Source organism: Dermacentor albipictus, chromosome 1 (genome assembly GCF_038994185.2).
Source record: "Dermacentor albipictus isolate Rhodes 1998 colony chromosome 1, USDA_Dalb.pri_finalv2, whole genome shotgun sequence".
Classification (NCBI taxonomy): Eukaryota; Metazoa; Arthropoda; class Arachnida; order Ixodida; family Ixodidae; genus Dermacentor; species Dermacentor albipictus.
In genome coordinates this window covers 321,345,144-321,363,543 of record NC_091821.1, presented here as the reverse complement: position 1 = coordinate 321,363,543, position 18,400 = coordinate 321,345,144, and the positions used below count along the sequence as shown (strand labels likewise).

Here is an 18,400-nt window from a genome sequence, read left to right as displayed (position 1 = left end):
CGGCTTCAATCGCGTTGCGGTATGCTCCTTCCTCTTTTTTTCTTTCCTCCACGATTCACATAATAAGGTCGGTTTACAATACACATACGCAAGAACGATAAGGACAAGGTAAACGTGTGAGGACTGGTGGTACAACAATGGTCGCAGTGCTCTTTGGCGACAACGCTTTTTTTTTTTTTGACACATGCTACAGGACGAGCAAGAAGGCAGTCGCTTTTTTTTATAACACTCTACACAATACAAGAGAGGTGAGCAAGATGTGGCAATTTGCCGCCGCGCAGAATCCGTCATGATCGAGTTCTCAACAAGTGCCTGCTGGTAACGCAGACACGACAACACGAAAACAATACGCGAGAGATGGGCAGGTACATCATTATTGCGTAATTTGCTCGCATCCGGCATTGTGTACCACCACGAGCAAATGAGCGAGCGACTCTCCACCTAGAGAAAGGAAAGAGGGATGCAGGTCAGGTGAACGGGCGAAAGGACGCGTTACTACTGGCTCCCAGCAACAAGCCTTAACGGGTCGCACAGTGCGGAGAGAGATCGGTTAACATCAAAAAGAGAAACACGCACAAACGCAAGTAAAAGGGAAAGGAAAACAGCGCGTTTTATAAAGTGACATCCGCAGCGGACGTGTTGGAATGCAGCGGTACTCGCATTATAGGTGCGGTATATACAGGAAGCGCCCCGCAGGCGATATGGAAGAAAACGAGTGTGTGGCATGCATGAGCGGGAGAGAAAAGTTGCGACACCCCTACGAGTGCGCAAAGAAAAAAGAAAAGCAAAACAACCCCGACAGCACGAACAACAGAACCATGCACGAAGATGCATCCATGCAGGGGTGAGCGACGCCGCGGGGCGCCCTCTCCACGGTAACCTGGTAACAGATACGGAACACACATACCTGCCGGCGAAAAGCTCATGCGATGTAACCGGGTCGCCATTCCATTATCCGTAAGCGCGGTGGACGGAAGCCACCACGACGACAACGACGATGGTCACGGCTGAGGAAATAAAACGGATATACTGCGGGTGGCGGTGACGATAGGGTTGGTTCTCCCTCCAAGCACACTCAGTTAGTCGTCACGGCGGACATCCGAGGATCCGCTGTGGTTCGGTACGATCTCCTTGGCGATGACAATCCGCACGCACGAACTTTAGGCTGGCTCCGGGGTTCGGCGAGACTCCAGCGGCTGTCTGTTTTCCTTTCCGGCCGACGACGTTCGGCGCACCGTTCCGGACGATGTCAAGAACGAAGAAACGGACTGGCAAGATGTCTCGCACACACGGAGGTCACACGATCGCCGTGAGGAGAACAGGCCAAAATCGCAAGAACACGGGAAGAACAAGTGACTGGGCAACACGCCTCGCAATGATACGGTGCTAGTTGCGCGACGCCCGTACACTGCGTCAACGCCGGAGTACGCTCGGTGCACGTCTGCTCGGGATCGACGGGAGGCGGTGGCGCCAAGGTTTGCAAACGATCCGCCAGGCGGCGCCCTCGCCAGCAGCTATTATTTTCAGCGCGCGTGGAGAGAGGACGCCACAGAACACCCCGCAATTGATTTCTCTCTCTTTTTTTTAAAAGCTTGTCACTCTCAAGGAGGTTACATAAAACTTCTGGAGTGGCAGTCCTAGCAACCGCCTACTGGAGCGAGTGAAGCCGCCGGCGGCCTTGTTGCTAGAGGCAAAAGAGCGCGGCTGTAGCACAGGCGGCCGCAGTTCACGCGCGGCGCTCGCCGTGTTTACGGTTCCGCAATGAAGAATAAAAAATAAACCTCTTTAGAAAGTATAGCAGTGCGCACCTGCATATCGCTGGTGTGGATAAAAAAAATATTCCTGCGTCGATTTATTGCCGCAGGCTCTGAGAAAAGCTGTCAGCGGAACGCTATGCCAATCGCACATCCTCGCTTGGTTAAATTATGAACGGTCTCTCCACACAAACTAAACTTGTGTGATGTGAGTGAGTAATGAATATTCAACGCTGTTTATCAACTAATTGCTGTGAAAGATACGATAGGCGCTGTTTTGCGGCGCGTCAAGTGAACGGTCTTCGAAGTCGCGTGGTGCATCACCGCGCAAGCTGCGTAAAGCTTTGCCCTGTTCAATTGTGTCGCGAGCATTTCTGATCTCTGTCCAATACCTTTGGTGGATGTTATGAATGACGACGCCGTTCTCGCCGACGTGAATACATACGTCAGCACTCGCCCTTTCACCTTTTTTTTTTCAAGGGCAGTTTGAAGTAACGATGAATAAATCCCTGCGGGTATACATTTTTTTTCTCCTGCTTTTATAGTACTAACTGATGTTGGTATAGTAATTTCTACAGTAAGCAATCTTGTTCTTCTTCTGAGAGAGCGATGGTCCCCCTCGCGTTATATTTGTGGTTGCGTTGTTTATGCGCAAATACGGTAATTATTCTATATCTTAGAATACATTACCTAGCTGGTCTACACAAGGCGCCGCAAGCTATGTGTTTAGCATCTGTGCAAGTTGATAGTCATATGCAGAAGCCAGAGCTTGCGTCATGAACTTCCCTGTGGACGTTCTTCCACATTTCATACGTACTCAGAAAAATTAATGTCATGCACTCATCCACCCCGTCTAGAACTTACTTCTTATTGTAACCCACAAGACAGCTGAAACATCAGTCAGAATTGCTACGCAGGCATAGGAACAGCAGAAAACATTTCGAATCGACACCTGATCTTCGTTTTATTCATAACCTACCATATCATGAACACGTGTCATCTTATTTTACATCAGAGTATATTCTTAGCATTCGTGAAGTGTATAACCAACGTCTCTCTGAACTTACATATGCGGAATATTCTTAGCATATTCTTAGCATATTCGGAATATTCTTAGCACAAAATATGCTAAGAATATTCGAAATATTCTTAGCATTCGTGAAGTGTATAACCAACGTCTCTCTGAACTTACATATGCGGAATATTCCAATGAGTGTGAACAATTTCTTACTACTCATTCTAACAGCATTCCTTGATTATTACTTTAGACGTTTCACTTTCTCAAAACCCAAAGCTACAACTAACTATGGATACGAAGTCTTAAAATGTCAAATCCCTCATCTGCTGAATAGTCATCCGCAAGTGCTGACGTTGATAAAGCACTCTCCGTCCATATCATCATTCAGAAAACAATAAAAAAATACTTTCTTGGATGTGCTTAGTTATTTCATTTGCATATATATGTATGTACACAAGTGTTTATACACGTGCCTGTTCGCTTATGCTCACGTTTAATGTGTACGTTGTAAAAACAGTATCTTGATTTATTTTTGCTCTCCTTTAGTTTTAAGGTATATCTGTTTTCAAATCATATTTGTTTTTCATGCGATCCATTTCTTTCTATTGCCTTGCTACTATTTTGCTGTATATATATATATTTTCTTTCTAGCTGTTTACAATGTTCTTTTGCTTTTTGTGCGTTCCTTTTTCTTCCAGTGCCGTTGTGTGGCGAATGCACAATGTGATGCTACAGGCCTATTCAGGCGACCCTTAACGTCGCTTTTAGTCTCCTGCATCACGACAATCATGTATTGTCACGCAAATAAAGAAATGAATGAATGAAAGTGACACGTTACACTCAGCGCCATCTTTACGCGACTGGTGCAGCTAAGACCTACTGAGGAGTTGCACTGCCCTCGGAAAGCACGCCGCAATCAGTTAAACACTGTTGCAAGAGAGAAAAACCAATAAGCACGACGAACATACCCTGTGCTATGCAACGGCTTTTACGGCGTTTCGGGATTCTTGCCTCTAGCAAGATGGCGGCGACCGGCGTCACTCTTGGAGAGTCACCTCTACTCCGGAAGTGTATGACCCCCTTGGTCGCTCCACGTGTCGCTTCCGCCGTAGTCGTAGGGGGTTTACGTAGTCGCGTTACAGGCGCTATTTCACGATGTGAGTGAGACGTAATGACGTTTGACCCACAACTCATAGAAACGGGAACGTATCAAGACAGCGTAAGCGCTCCAGTCGAACATGACACGATAGACGCGGACGAGGTCGCGATACGCGTCATTCCACGCTAAAGAGGCGTGAATTAAATGTTTACCTTTAAAAGTGCCATCTCTCTTACTGCACTTGTTGCGAGAATCTCCTGATTTCCTGCCCCTTCGAAATTCCCACAAGATATCGTGCAGGAAGACTGCAACATTTCCACGATGGTATCAATGAGACCATGCATGATCGCCAAGTTGCCTGTCATCCTCGATCTTTCTTTAGAAGCTGGCTTTGTATTAACATTATTTGGCATCCAAGCACCGAATAGCATTCAAAAATAAAGCAAGGGTGGTGCGAATAATAGTTTATCAGATCGAATCGAATGCGAATCGAATATAGTGCCGGAAGCGAATCGAATATATTTTGAAAAGTTTGCGAATAATGTGTAGCCTTTCATTATTAATATGAAAGAATATTCACCTCCTAGTATTCACAGTATTAGAGTGTTTCTGTTATTAAAATGCCGATTAGATAATATCACGAAGGGAGCATTAGAAACAACTAAGCAGTTTATTCGAAAACTAAGGATTCTTCGGCTCATGCATATACACCTTACAGAGGCAGCTTTGTGGGCCAGTCAATTGCGTTTGTGCATGTCTTCCCGGTTAAACCAGAAGTACGTGTACTCTGCGAGGGTGGCACAGCGAAAAAAAAAATATGACGACGCTTTTTCCCTAAATTAGAATGGTGCGGCAGATAGCGCCACTTTCGTAACAAATATAATTAGGATCCTTCGTTTTCGGGTTTTCCATGTCTTGAATTTCGGGGGGTAAAAATCGGGTGTCTCTTTAAAAGAGCGAAACCAGGGAGAAATTGAGGTGTTTGTTGACTGGCAAGAAAATCAGGAATAAACCTGGGGTTCTGGCAGCCTAATGTTCGGGATTTTACCGCAACATTTACAAACCAGTAACACAAATGGCCTCCTTTTGGACACAGATGTTCTACTTAAACAAGCTAGGCCACTCACAGAAATGTGTGTTGGCAAATAGAGCTGCTCGCAAAGCATGTGACGAACTTACCTCCACAAACCCTAATTTTCACTGTTACGTTTACAAACAAATACATTATAAAAAAGAAAGCAAGAAACAAATACGGACGCGTCTGCCGATTCCTCCTTTACGTCATTCTCTGCACTTTTTAACAGAGGAAAGGAGTACAATAACTAGTCCTCGTTTTTAGGCATTATTATAACGTTTAAGATAAACCATATTTCAAAAACCACCACAACAACAAAGCTACAAAAAAATAACAAGTAGCAACATCTACATCATAAAAACAAAGGAAGAGACGGGTACGGTTATCCCTTGTTCACTTTCTCATCTGCACTTTCTATTAGTAAAAACCGAAATCCACCTCCATTCCACCCTGCGAAAGTGGATATACAGTGAAGGTGGTGCGGACGTTAGACAAGTAACACCACCCCAAGTGACGTTAGATAAGCACCACCACCGCAAGCGACGTACGTCCCGCACGTGTGCGGAAGTGCAGCATACAGCTTCATTATTCTAGGCCGTGCGCCAAACACAAAAGTCTTGTCGAACTATATTAATGTTTAAAAGTAAACTGCGCCAGAATATGCCTAAAGTACGACTTACGTACAAGCTGCAGACATGATAGCTTTGGATTGTTCGTCGAATATACGTGAAAACATAAATCTGTTACGCGGAAACTGAAAGACAAGCCACTTTTCCCCAGCTGGTGTTCGAGATATCTCCGAGTGGTCGCGACCGCTAGATGGCAGTACCGTTAGCAAAGCATACATCCTCATTCTTGTGAGCCCTCTGCCTAGCGCAAGTGCGTTATTGAAGTAGTTGAATGTTTCAAAGTAAAATGTGTCAGAAAATTCGCAAAGTACGAATTACACACAACCTAGAGACACGATATAGCATTGGATTGCAATTCGAATACACGAGAAAACATAATTATGTTACGCGGAAAATCAAACACAAACACCTTGCCCAGCTGCTGTTTCTTTTTGGGGTGAGCACGGCACGAAAAATTCAGAACAACTAGAGTCTAACAGCTTCGCTGTAAAAAGCGCACACGAAGTAGTGCATGTGGGCATGCTTCGCTGGAGGTGTGACGCTTTTCCTAAAATCTCGCAAGCCCTTGTTGACGTACATCATCATATGCACAGGGAACCTTTCTGTGTCCCTTAGAGGACTTGTCAGGCCTTTCGTTCTCGTCTGTTGTCGTCCTGTTTCACTGGTTCCCAAAATACGCTCTTCCAACAAAATCAATGGAATCACCCTTCTTAAAACGCGATGCAGTCGGGTAAATATCTTAATGTTACAGCTACCATACGCAACGCAGAGCAACGTCAGCGCTGTGTCATTTCGCTTCCTAGTGCATTACCGCCATTTGCATGCATGTTACGTGCAAGAAGTGCGTTGCAATGCCCCGTTGTTGTATTCAATTAAACGGGGATACTAAGAAATGCAACAATTAAAAAATGCTTTCGTTCACTCCGATGTCGGTAGGCACCGAACGAGGCATATACTATATCTATATATTAATAATATTAATGTTATGATATATACTAAACCACTTGATCACAAAAGGTCGGCAGCGTTCATTAGTCTTGTAATGCCTGTATTTATTATTATTATTATTATTATTATTATTATTATTATTATTATTATTATTATTATTATTATTATTATTATTATTATTATTAGTGGCTTGTCATAGTTGGGCTGCCCTCTGCGAGGCAACAAGCTGGCAGCTACGACGACGGTTGCTGCGGGACGTGGACGACGTCCTCTCACTGACGAACAGTAGGCACGCGCACGGCTCCTTTTTTTTTCCGCAAGACTACTGCAGCACTACCCTGGGCAACGCTGGTGCGCGTGCGTCGCTGCTTGCTGCCGACAACGTAAAAGAGCCTGCCTCGCCTCCCTGCTCGTCATAGTTGGGCTGCCCTCTGAGAGGCAACAAGCTGGCAGCTACGACGACGGTTGCTGCGGGACGTGGACGACGTCCTCTCACTGACGAACAGTAGGCACGCGCACGGCTCCTTTTTTTTTTTTCCGCAAGACTACTGCAGCACTACCCCGGGCAACGCTGGTGCGCGTGCGTCGCTGCTTGCTGCCGACAACGTAAAAGTGCCTGCCTCGCCTCCCTGCTCGTCATAGTTGGGCTGCCCTCTGCGAGGCAACAAGCTGGCAGCTACGACGACGGTTGCTGCGGGACGTGGACGACGTCCTCTCACTGACGAACAGTAGGCACGCGCACGGCTCCTTTTTTTTTCCGCAAGACTACTGCAGCACTACCCCGGGCAACGCTGGTGCGCGTGCGTCGCTGCTTGCTGCCGACAACGTAAAAGAGCCTGCCTCGCCTCCCTGCTCGTCATAGTTGGGCTGCCCTCTGCGAGGCAACAAGCTGGCAGCTACGACGACGGTTGCTGCGGGACGTGGACGACGTCCTCTCACTGACGAACAGTAGGCACGCGCACGGCTCCTTTTTTTTTTCCGCAAGACTACTGCAGCACTACCCCGGGCAACGCTGGTGCGCGTGCGTCGCTGCTTGCTGCCGACAACGTAAAAGTGCCTGCCTCGCCTCCCTGCTCGTCATAGTTGGGCTGCCCTCTGCGAGGCAACAAGCTGGCAGCTACGACGACGGTTGCTGCGGGACGTGGACGACGTCCTCTCACTGACGAACAGTAGGCACGCGCACGGCTCCTTTTTTTCCTTTTTTTTTTCCCCCACAAGACTACTGCAGCACTACCCCGGGCAACGCTGGTGCGCGTGCGTCGCTGCTTGCTGCCGTCAACGTAAAAGTGCCTGCCTCCGCCCCCTGCTCCTCATAGTGGTCGCCTTGGGCTGCCCTCTGCGAGGCAACACAAGCTGCCAGTTCCAGTGACAGTTACGGCGTGCCACTAATGATTGCTGCGCTTCGCCTGGTGAGCGATACTAGCCGACAAGAATTCCTTCAATGAACAGTTTTCCCCTTCTAACCCCTGTTTTGTAGATTAGTTTCCCTGCTGTTGTATATTGGCATATGTTTATATTGTCCAACTAGTTTGCTGTGAACAATGGGAAACGACGACAGCTGCATTTCCTGTCATAAGGCTCTGCCTACTGATGGAAAAATAATGGTGTGTGCTCAATGCAAATATTCATATCATCTAGGACAGTCGTGTTCTGGAATAGCAGCTAACACTTTCACTACTATGGGGAATGCTAAGAGAGATGCGTGGGTCTGTAAAACGTGCAGAAGTAACAAGAAACTAAACAGCGGCACAGAGGCTGAACTGGAAGATAACAGTGGTTCTGAGTCATCACTGTTGGATGAGCTAAGGGAAATCAGAAAAAATTTGCAATCATTGCCGATTCTGCATAAGAAGGTTGATTCTCTCCTACTACTGCAGGAAGAGTTCACGGCTGTATCGAAAACAGTTAAGGAACTCGAAGGATCGGTGTCGTTTTTTTCTGAGAAGTATGATTCTGTTTGGAAACAACAAAAGGACATTCAGGAACGTCAAATGTCTGATTGCGCTAAACTGGAAGCTCTGAAAACAACGGTGGTAACTCAGGCAGCGGCAATACAAAAGCTAGAAGAAAATCAAAATGAAAGTGAGCAGTACAGCAGACTAAAGAATCTTGAGATCCACGGTTTGCCAGTGAAAAGTAATGAAAGCCTAACGCAAACAATCACGCAAATGGCAGCAAATCTGGACCTCTCGGGGTTTTCATCTGACGATATTGCAGCCGTACACCGCTTAAAAGTCAAAATCAGTGGTACACCCGTGGTCTTGGTGCGCTTTAAATCTGTAATTTGGAAGGAAAAATGGCTTGAAGCGCGGGGAAAGCTGAAGAAACTACGTGAAAGTGCATCTTTTCCAAAGATCTACTTCAATGATAACTTGACCAAAGTTAACCGTGATCTCTTCTGGAAAGCGAGAACGAAGGCAAAAGAGGAGGGTTATCAGTTTTGTTGGACGAAAGGAGGCAAGATCTTCGTGAAAAAGAATGAAACAGCGTCTCTTGTTCGAATTGGTAAACAAGCAGACCTGGAGAACATTGCTTAGCCAACATGCCTTTTTCTTTCAGCGAACTACCAGACTTCAGTTCATTTAAAACAGAATTTCTGTGCAGCTCTGATGAAGATTTTACCATTATGAGCGTTAATATTCGAAGTCTTCGTAAATACTGGGACGAATTTAAATTTCAGGCTGAATCCGCAGCTAACTTTGTAGACGCATTTGTGATTACAGAAATCAATGTTTCCCAGGCTTGTCTTGATACGTTTACATTACAGGGCTTTTCCGCACATTTTGTCACACGAAGCGGGCGTCGTGGCGGGGGCATTGCTCTCTACGTAAACGACAACTGTGAAGTTTCTTCTATTGATGCATCTTTTGTACATGCCGAATCTATGATGGTCAAAGTTTGTAAAAGGTCATTTTCTGTCCATATCTTATCGATATATCGACCACCCTCATGCAGCCTGTCACGTTTTCTTGTTGAGCTTGAAGAAGCTCTGCGGCAGTGGAGCTCAGTGGACCAATTTTGCTTGATCGGAGACTTGAATATCAATATTTTATGCCCTGAAAAAGTGACTGTTTGTGATTATTTATCTACGTTGTCCGCTTATGGTCTGGAATGTACAATTGCAGCTCCTACTAGAGCGGAATTAGTTAATAATAGCCTAGTGCAATCTTGTTTAGATCACATAGCGATCAGAGCTCCCTGCTGTTCATTTAGGTCATGTACTATTCTACAACGCATGGCGGACCACTATTTCGTAGCATGCCGTCTAGTTCTACCAGACGCGTCTAGAAAGTTATCGGTGGAAACTGGATCTGGGCAGCGTAAATGCCTTGTCCCTACTGTTAATCAATCCAAGCTTGATAACCTTATCGTTTCTTTTGACTGGTCATCCTTAGCCAAAGAAGATTCTTCGGCCAAAGTATATGAAAGGTTCTGCATGCAAATGAAAAATTTTGAATTGCGTTGCACACGGCTGATAGCTAAGCCGATAAGGAAGGGTCACTGCTGGATGAACACGGAAATTCTTGCTTCCATTTCGTATCGAGACAACTTGTGGAAACGCTGCAAAAGAAATCCCAGAAACCAAAGACTGCGATTAGAATACAAGTCGGCAAGAAATAGAGTTGTTGCTCTTCTGCGTGGCGCCAAACGCCGTTACTTTTTTTATAAATTCCAACAATCTTCAAATAATGTAAGCAAAACTTGGTCTTTGGTAAATCATCTCAGAGGAGTGAGTTCCAATAGCCGTTCTATTTTCGGTGTTTTTCAACAACCTCCCACAGAAGTGGCTGATGCTTTCAACAGGCACTTTGTTAAAGCGTCCCAAAGGGCCCTTTCCCCATATACAAGCACTTCACCGTTAGGGCATTCCGTATCTGCGTCGGCTTTCCTTCCGAAAATTTTGAAGGGTGATCTGGAGGCAATTATTTTCAGTTTCCGTCCTAACAAGCCCACTGGATATGATGGAATTTCTTTACACACCATCAGGAGGAATTTCAATGCGCTGTCGGATATTATCCTTCATATACTGAATGGTTTTTTGGAAGGCGACGAAATTCCAGAATGCTTAAAAACTGCAGTTATTGTGCCACTACACAAGTCAGGGAAGAAAGATAGTATTGAAAACTATCGACCAATTTCAATATTGCCGATTATTGCTCAGGTCTTAGAAAAATTTCTTTTCCACACTATGTCTTCTTTTCTTAACAAATTTTCTATCCTGACCAATCGACAGTTTGGCTTTGTTTTAGGGCGTGGTACTGTGGCACTGCTTGAGGAATTTTCAGATGAACTGTTTTCGGCATTTGATCATAATCTTTTCACATGTGCGCTATTTTTAGATGTAGCGAAAGCGTTTGACACCCTGAATCATCAAATCTTGTTAAGTAAACTGCATTTTTGGGGATTTCGTGGGCCTTTTTACAAAGTTCTCGAAAATTATTTGAGCAACAGATTTCAGGTGGTCTCTACCGATGATAAGGGCATATTTAGCTCTAAGCTGTCGGTAGAAGCTGGAGTTCCTCAGGGGTCCATTTTGTCGCCATTGTTGTTTAATATCTTTGTTAACGACTTTCCTTTGGCAATTTCGAAATGTTCAGTATTCCAGTATGCTGACGACACTGTATTATTAGCGAAACACCTTTCTTATAAAACATCCACTGAAATGTTGCAAAATGACGTGCACAAGGCAATATTTTGGTTCTATAATAATGGAATTGTTGTAAATGCCCAAAAAACAAAACTCGTTTGTTTTCGCTCCCCACTTAAGACTACTGTTATTAACTTGCCTCTCTACTTGCATGAGTCAGACTGTGTTCATTGTAAATGCGCACCTATTCCATACGTGGATTGTGTGAAATATCTCGGAATCTATTTTGATAGTAATTTATCGTGGCAACATCACTTATCACTTGTTTGTTCCAAACTGAGGTCAGTAGCCTGGCTGTTATTTAATATCAAAAGTATTGCGCCCTTGTCTGTAAAAAAGATTATAGCACAGGCACTAGGTTACAGTGTGTTAAGGTATGGCATTACAGTCTTTGGCTTTTGCTCGGATCGTTGGAGATGCAGGGTTGACCGGATTATAAAAAACATTCTTAAAAACGTTGCGTACAATTCCCCAATAGTAACATCTGCAAACATCTTCCGTGAACTTGGGCTACCAAACTTCCATTCATTACTTATAGAAACAGTTGTCCTTAAACATTTCTGGAATTCCGATTTCAAACAAAAACGTGCCGCCGCAAGGGAGCTTAGAAAACATCTCCGTTATGTTGTTCCACGTTCAGCCACAAGGTATGGCGCGGCCAGACGCTGTGCTTATGTGCCTGACATATTTAACAAACTACCAGAAGAGTTATTTAACGCGACATCAAAAAGAACGCTCAAGCACATCCTAAAACAGCTAGAGTAAAATTACCCTCTTGTACATTGCTTTTTTCTTGCATCGCAATATTTACCTCTTCAATTTTTGTTGTATGTAGATAAACAAATGTTATCTTGTTCTTATTTTTTGCCTTTCATTTTTTTTCTATTTTTTTTTCATCTCTCATCAATTTTTGTACATCTTTTGCCTTGTCTATCATATTCATTGGCACGGTCCTACAAGCCAACTAAGGCTTAGACCGGCCTGATTGTGTTGTTTTGTATATTGTGTGGCAATAAACATTATTATTATTATTATTATTATTATTATTATTATTTAAGGAAGCTTGACAAATTTCGGGGAGAAACCGAATTTTACCCGAAAACGATGGACCCTAAGTATATTGCAGTGAAACGCATTCAGATTTAACACGATGAGAGGACATATGTGTTGCATGTATAAGTAGTACCACTGAAGGACTCTGGTACTACTAAAGAATATATGCACTGCCGAACTGAGTGAAATTTTGGTTTAGCGGAACAGTCCCTGATATACGCAGCGAATTCTACTTATGTCCACTGTGAGTGGAATGAAAGTTATCGCACCTTTGCTTCGACTTGATGTTTGATCGTGCATAGTCAACGACATGAAGTAATCGAAGACAATTAGACAAAAAAAAACGCTAAGATTTTCCAACAGTGACTATTCGATTCGAGAACCGAATCCAACAGGAGAATATTGGATTCGTTATTCGAATGGTTCCAATGTTCGCGCATTCTTAACAAATTGAATTCGAGTGATACATCTCAGCATAGCTTATTAACGACAAGCGTTACATAGAAATCTCTCTGCGAAGTCCTATTTCCGGCTCACCTTTAAAAAAAAATCTCTTACAAATCCGAGAAAATAATGTTAGTCTTAAACTGGACCTAACAGTTAATGTCTGTCATGTTAAAATATCGTAGGTATGTGTGCCGTAGTTAATTAGTGAACTTAGTAATTAACAATTAGTAATTAGCAGCCGTGGAGAGTGCCGGCCAGCGCGCGCCGCCGCGGCTCCAGCGCGTCGAAGGGGCGGAGCTTCGCACTTTTGGCCGCGAGTGGCGCGGCCTTCGTCCTCAGAGGACGCTCCTGGAACCCCAACTATCGCATGTCCACGTGAGTCACGTTAAGTGAACCCCGATGACGCAGATGATGCAGATTGACTATTTTAAAACTCCTACGTCAGCTTATCATTTCGCATTCCTCACAAAATCAAGAGAGTGACATTTATTTGAAATCTCAATAATTAAGTACTGCATATATCTTCGTAACTTTTCAGTATTATAGACATTGTTAGGTCTGCTTTAAGACTGTAGCATTATTTTGCCGGATTTGTGAGCGGCAATTTGATTCTTTTTTCTTTTTTTTTTTACGGTGAACCTTACGATTGAATATAACCTTGCATGACCTGGCTGAGAGCTTCCTATATAATAATTCGCATTAAAAGGAGTTAGTCCGATCCATATTTAAGCACAACCGAAAATGATACACACAAAACTGAGTACCTAAAGCGAGCGCGCATGAAACTAACACACGCTCAGCATGTTTACTGATTTCTCATGGGCCCATTTCTGGCCGTGATCGGCTAAGGGACCAGATGAGTAGTATGTAAACTACGACTTGCCATTGAATAAAATTCTTATTATTCTCTAAAGAAAAAAAGAAGAACGGCACCAATAAGCGATCTCGTCTCGTGTTTATGAGCATCGTCCACTCTGCGTTGTAAAGACGGATCCGAACAACTATGGCCCATCTGATTATTTTTTATTTCGGCTCACGCTGATTTACATGATTGATTCCTGGGGTTTAACATCCATAAGCAGCACTGGGACAATGAGAGACTCCACGTACAGTGAACGACTCCGCTTTAATTTCGATCAACGCTTGAAATCGCACGAAACCAGCTTACACAGCAGAGCAATGCGGTACTTGGAACACCATCACCAACTGAATTCGCTACGTCGCACGTTAGATCGAGGACGAACGAACGAGTAAACGAGCGATTGAATATGAGGGAAGGAACGACCAAACGAATGAATGAATGGACGAACTATATGACTCAGAGAAATGAATTCGCCATGTGTGAGCCACTGAATCGCGAACGTGAGAACAAAAGGCAATCTGTTAGCGGGCGGATGTACGACATGCCCATCACGAAATAAATAAATAAATAAATAAATAAATAAATAAATAAATAAATAAATAAATAAATAAATAAATAAATATGCGTGTTAGTTTTACGCGCCCTGGGTACACCACGCGATCTTTTCGACAAGAGATAGAAGAGGCGACGGCAAATAGGCGAGACCGACGAAAGAACAGGTGAAGGTAGTTCTAAAAGGACACGCAAAAGAAATAACTACAGAAAAGCCGCTTCGCCATATCGCTTCCGGAAGACAAACAGGGCTTGCGTCGAAAACGAAAAGAAAAAAGGCAGGACGAAAACAAGAACGGAAGAGAGCTAACGTAGGTGGATAGGGACGTCGCTTGTACAGAAATATATCTGTTTACAACGTGGCGCTTCGAAAGCGGGTTGCGACACGCAGAGGGCGGAGGCACGCAGCTCGTACCGATCTCGCTTTCAGCGCGCATTCTTTGTCCGCGCAGCGCTTCTGCACGTGCCAACGACTCGCGTGCGACCACACCGCTACTTCCGGCTGAGCAGCGGTAAAATATTTCGGAATAGAACTTGTTGCTGGGCGAATTGGTTGGGATCTAATGAATGCATTGTTGCGCCAAAAAAGGAAAATAAAGACTTGGGAGGGAGAGTACGAAACGACAGATTGAGCGCTGAACTTCAACTGAATTTAGTATTACAGCAGGGCAGGGAAAATGAACAAATGCGCATGCGTACATAAGTGTTGCCTAGAACGATTACAATGACGTTTTTAACAGTTGCAACTTGTTTTCAAACAGAAAAACAGACGTATCACTAATACAACTCGAGCCTGTCTCTTTTATGTGATATGCCTCCAAAAGTTATCTTGCTAACGTATCACCACTCCTGCCAAGTATCTTTGCCTCACGCAGTAATGGCTGGCATCTGCCTTCCAGGCAAACCATGCAATGCGCAGGTAAATGCGCATTACCTTTGCTGATTACAGATAATTCATGCTTCCGGGCCCGCTCATTATATAACACATCTCCCCGTTTGTCCAGCGTAGGATTTCCCACATTTCAGCGATATGTCGTGTATAACGCCCGTTGCACATTTTACGTACTGTCTAGTGTGCTTTTTCTGGTATCCTGACTTTTTGTCAACGTGGCTTATGCGCGGACACAGTCCAGCCAACTTACGTCTGCTCTCATGAAGTCGTGCCCTCACGCGATGCAGGCTATATAGCTTCGATAAGCAATTGGCGAGGCTACACAAAGCCGGCTACCCCAGCTCGGTCGTTGGGGCGGTGTCAAAACATTGCTCCCGAAGGTGAAGGGAAAAAGGCGTGCGCCTAGGCTCGACCAAAAACGAGGCAAACTGAGCTTTCCTACAACTTGAAGAAAGTAGCTACTAGGTTTGGTGCGCCAGTTGTACTCTCGGAGCCACGCAAGTTGGCTGGACTGTGTCCGCGCATAAGCCGCGTTGAGAAAAAGTCAAGATGCCAGAAAAAGCACACTGCCTGCCCATTCTCCCTGCCCTGCCGTGAGAATAAAATCAGTTGAAGTTCAGCGCTCAATCTGTCGTTTCGTACTCTCCCTCTCAAGTCCTCATTTTCCTTTTCTGGCGCTACAATGTATTCATTGTTTCAGAGTAATGGAGATTATGCGCTTCGTCTTGTCAAAACCAAGCGGCGCTGTGGAAGCCGCGGATACACATCCCATCTTCCAATCAAGGAGGTGAGAGCATCGACGCAGTGCCGTCCTCGGCGGCTTGTCATTCGCGACCATGCCCACGACACGGCAGAGTAAATCACGCCGCCCGCACTGCGAGAACGGCGAGCAAACGGCACGGTGGCAGATGAGGCTCAGAACATGCGCACCCTACACCGCGCTGCCTCAGTGCAATTCGGAAGGGCGGGACGACGGCGATGCTCGTCTTCAAGGCATCCGGGGACATCTGTTCATACGTACATCCAGCACCGTGAAACGCACCGGAACCCGATCTCCGGTGCGCTATGAATATCTACGCGATCACTGAGACGTTCCGTTTGCCCCAAACACAATGTCATGCGCTTGCAAGGGCCGCTGAAACCCAAGGCCAACTTCTCTGCACGGTACTGGACTCTGTTTTGTGGCCCCGTGTACGTTGAACAACGCTGCGTCGTTTTTATTGAGACACAATAGAGGCAACCACGCGCGTGGGTCGCGCCGGCGAAAACAAAAGGAGGAGCTACCACTGCGCAACGCGTGCAAAGAAAGAGAAACGCGTCGAGTGGAGGAGGGATGGAAACAGGCGCCACGAGGAAATCCTTCGCGAGCCGACCCTCGCACTTTCCCCACTTCGGCTGCATAGCTGCCCGCAAAGCGACGACAACGAGTCACGAAGCATTTCTGGCACACAAACAACACGCGGCATTCACTTGTGCACACTGAGGGCCGACGAGAAACACACGCTCGAACACGCACACACTCACGCTCAGAGAGAGAGAGAGAGCGAGAAGCAGTGCAGAATTAGAGGACTTGTACCGACGAAAAATGCTGCCGGCATGCAGACACGAAAGGACAAACCGATACGCAAATACAATCGGGAACATCTTCAAACGGAACAGCGCAAACGACGATATATATATATATATATATATATATATATATATATATATATATATATATATATATATATATAAACGAGAAGAAAGGGGGTTAACAGAGGGGCCCGATTTTTATTAGCCATATCATAAGAAGCCAACAAGCATTGGTACCAAGGACAATATAGGGGAAATTACTTGTGCTTCATAAATGAAATAAAGGAAATTAAACTGCATGAAAAAACAACTTGGACCGACTGACCCATGTTCCACTGCTGTTCACATGGAACCCTTCTTCACTTCAGTCCTCAAGGTTCTCACTTGAGTATTTGCTACTACCACCAAGATCTGCACCAGCGGCGGCTCCAGGCTGGCTCACGCCCGACACCTTCAACGCCCACCGCTGCGGCCCTCCAACTCGTCGCGGCTTAGCACCCCCACATTTCGTGCTTTTCTGCCTTGCGACGGCCGAGGATAAGCGCGACGCTAGAGTGCCATCCATTTTCGGGGCTAGTTGCTTCGGTAGGTGAGTTGTTACACACTCCTTAGCGGATTCCGACTTCCATGGCCACCGTCCTGCTGACTTAAGCAACCAACACCCTTCATGGGTTCTCATGAGCGTCCTGACTCGGGCGCCTTACCCCGGCGTTTGGTTCATCCCACAGCGCCAGTTCTGCTTACCAAAAGTGGCCCACTTGGTACTCTCATCGCAGCGGGAAGCCTCAACCCAGAAGGCCTCCCGTACACCCATTTTAAAGTTTAATAGGTTGAGGACGTTTCGACCCCAATGCCTCCAATCACTCGCGTTACCTTATATATATATATATATATATATATATATATATATATATATATATATATATATATATATATATATATATATATATATATATATATATATATATATATATATAGCTTTCTTTCCGAGCGCAGAAAACGGTTCTTCCAAGATCTTTCGACTGCTTGACCATGTGTGTGCAACGTGACCGCTGATCACAAATGTGCCGGAATCGAGACAAATGTGTTTTCCACAACCATGCACCGCAAGGCATCGTGCATATACTTTCGCCGTACACCAGTAAAGGCAGAGCCAATCAAGAGCCCATAATAGAGACATCGCTGCAAATGTATATGCACATTGCACGGTATATGCACTGCTTGAAAGACAAGGATTACACACGCGCGCTCTGCACCACCAAAACCATCCCACGTGCAACTCGCATGCAGACCACACAGTGAACGGGGCAGCGCGCAACGCCTCCTGGAAACAGGCTGCGCGTTCCCGCGCACGACTACTACGCAGGACGTCCGATTCGGGAGCTGCAGATTATCGCGCGGTGGTCATTAAAAGGGGAACACACGCGCGTCCCCAGTACACTTCACCGTATACACCGGCCAGGAGGCGTACGCGAGACAGCGCCTCGCGTTGCTCAGTGCATTCGGCGCATGAACGACGACTGCTGTGCCGCCGCATTCACCTCGCACGGATGAACGGACGAGTGAAGCTATTTCTTTAGAGGAGCAAATAATTAGCGACGGCGCTCTGAGTGCTAATGGGAACCGGCGCAATCAGCGCCACAACGGGGGTGAGGATTTATATGGCCGCTGGCGGATGTACCATCGTTACATAGGCGCGCATTGATCTCTCGCTCTGCACGCCGTAGCTAATGAGGCAGCCGAAGCCATCGACGCCTCGATGAGTGCCTCACATCGCATTACACGCTGCACGTCGCGCGCGATGCAAGTCGGCCGGTCTGTAGGTAGGTATATATGAGCGAGCATGTGGAC

General features: G+C 45.6%; 1 protein-coding gene across 7 annotated transcripts in view; it reads right to left on the bottom strand.

The window, feature by feature from the left end:
• The window catches only part of HDAC4 (histone deacetylase 4), a 337,065-nt gene that overhangs the window by 162,162 nt on the left and 156,503 nt on the right, over positions 1–18,400 (bottom strand). For 3 of the 7 annotated variants that reach the window (XM_065453149.2, XM_070531614.1, XM_065453152.2), the window contains exon 1: positions 908–1,464. The exons of the other annotated variants lie outside the window; for them this stretch is intronic. In XM_065453149.2, coding sequence (XP_065309221.2) covers positions 908–947 — 40 coding nt within the window. In that variant the 5' untranslated portion in view covers positions 948–1,464. Of the gene's footprint in view, positions 1–907; positions 1,465–18,400 lie in introns of those variants that run through there. 7 annotated transcript variants of the gene reach the window in all.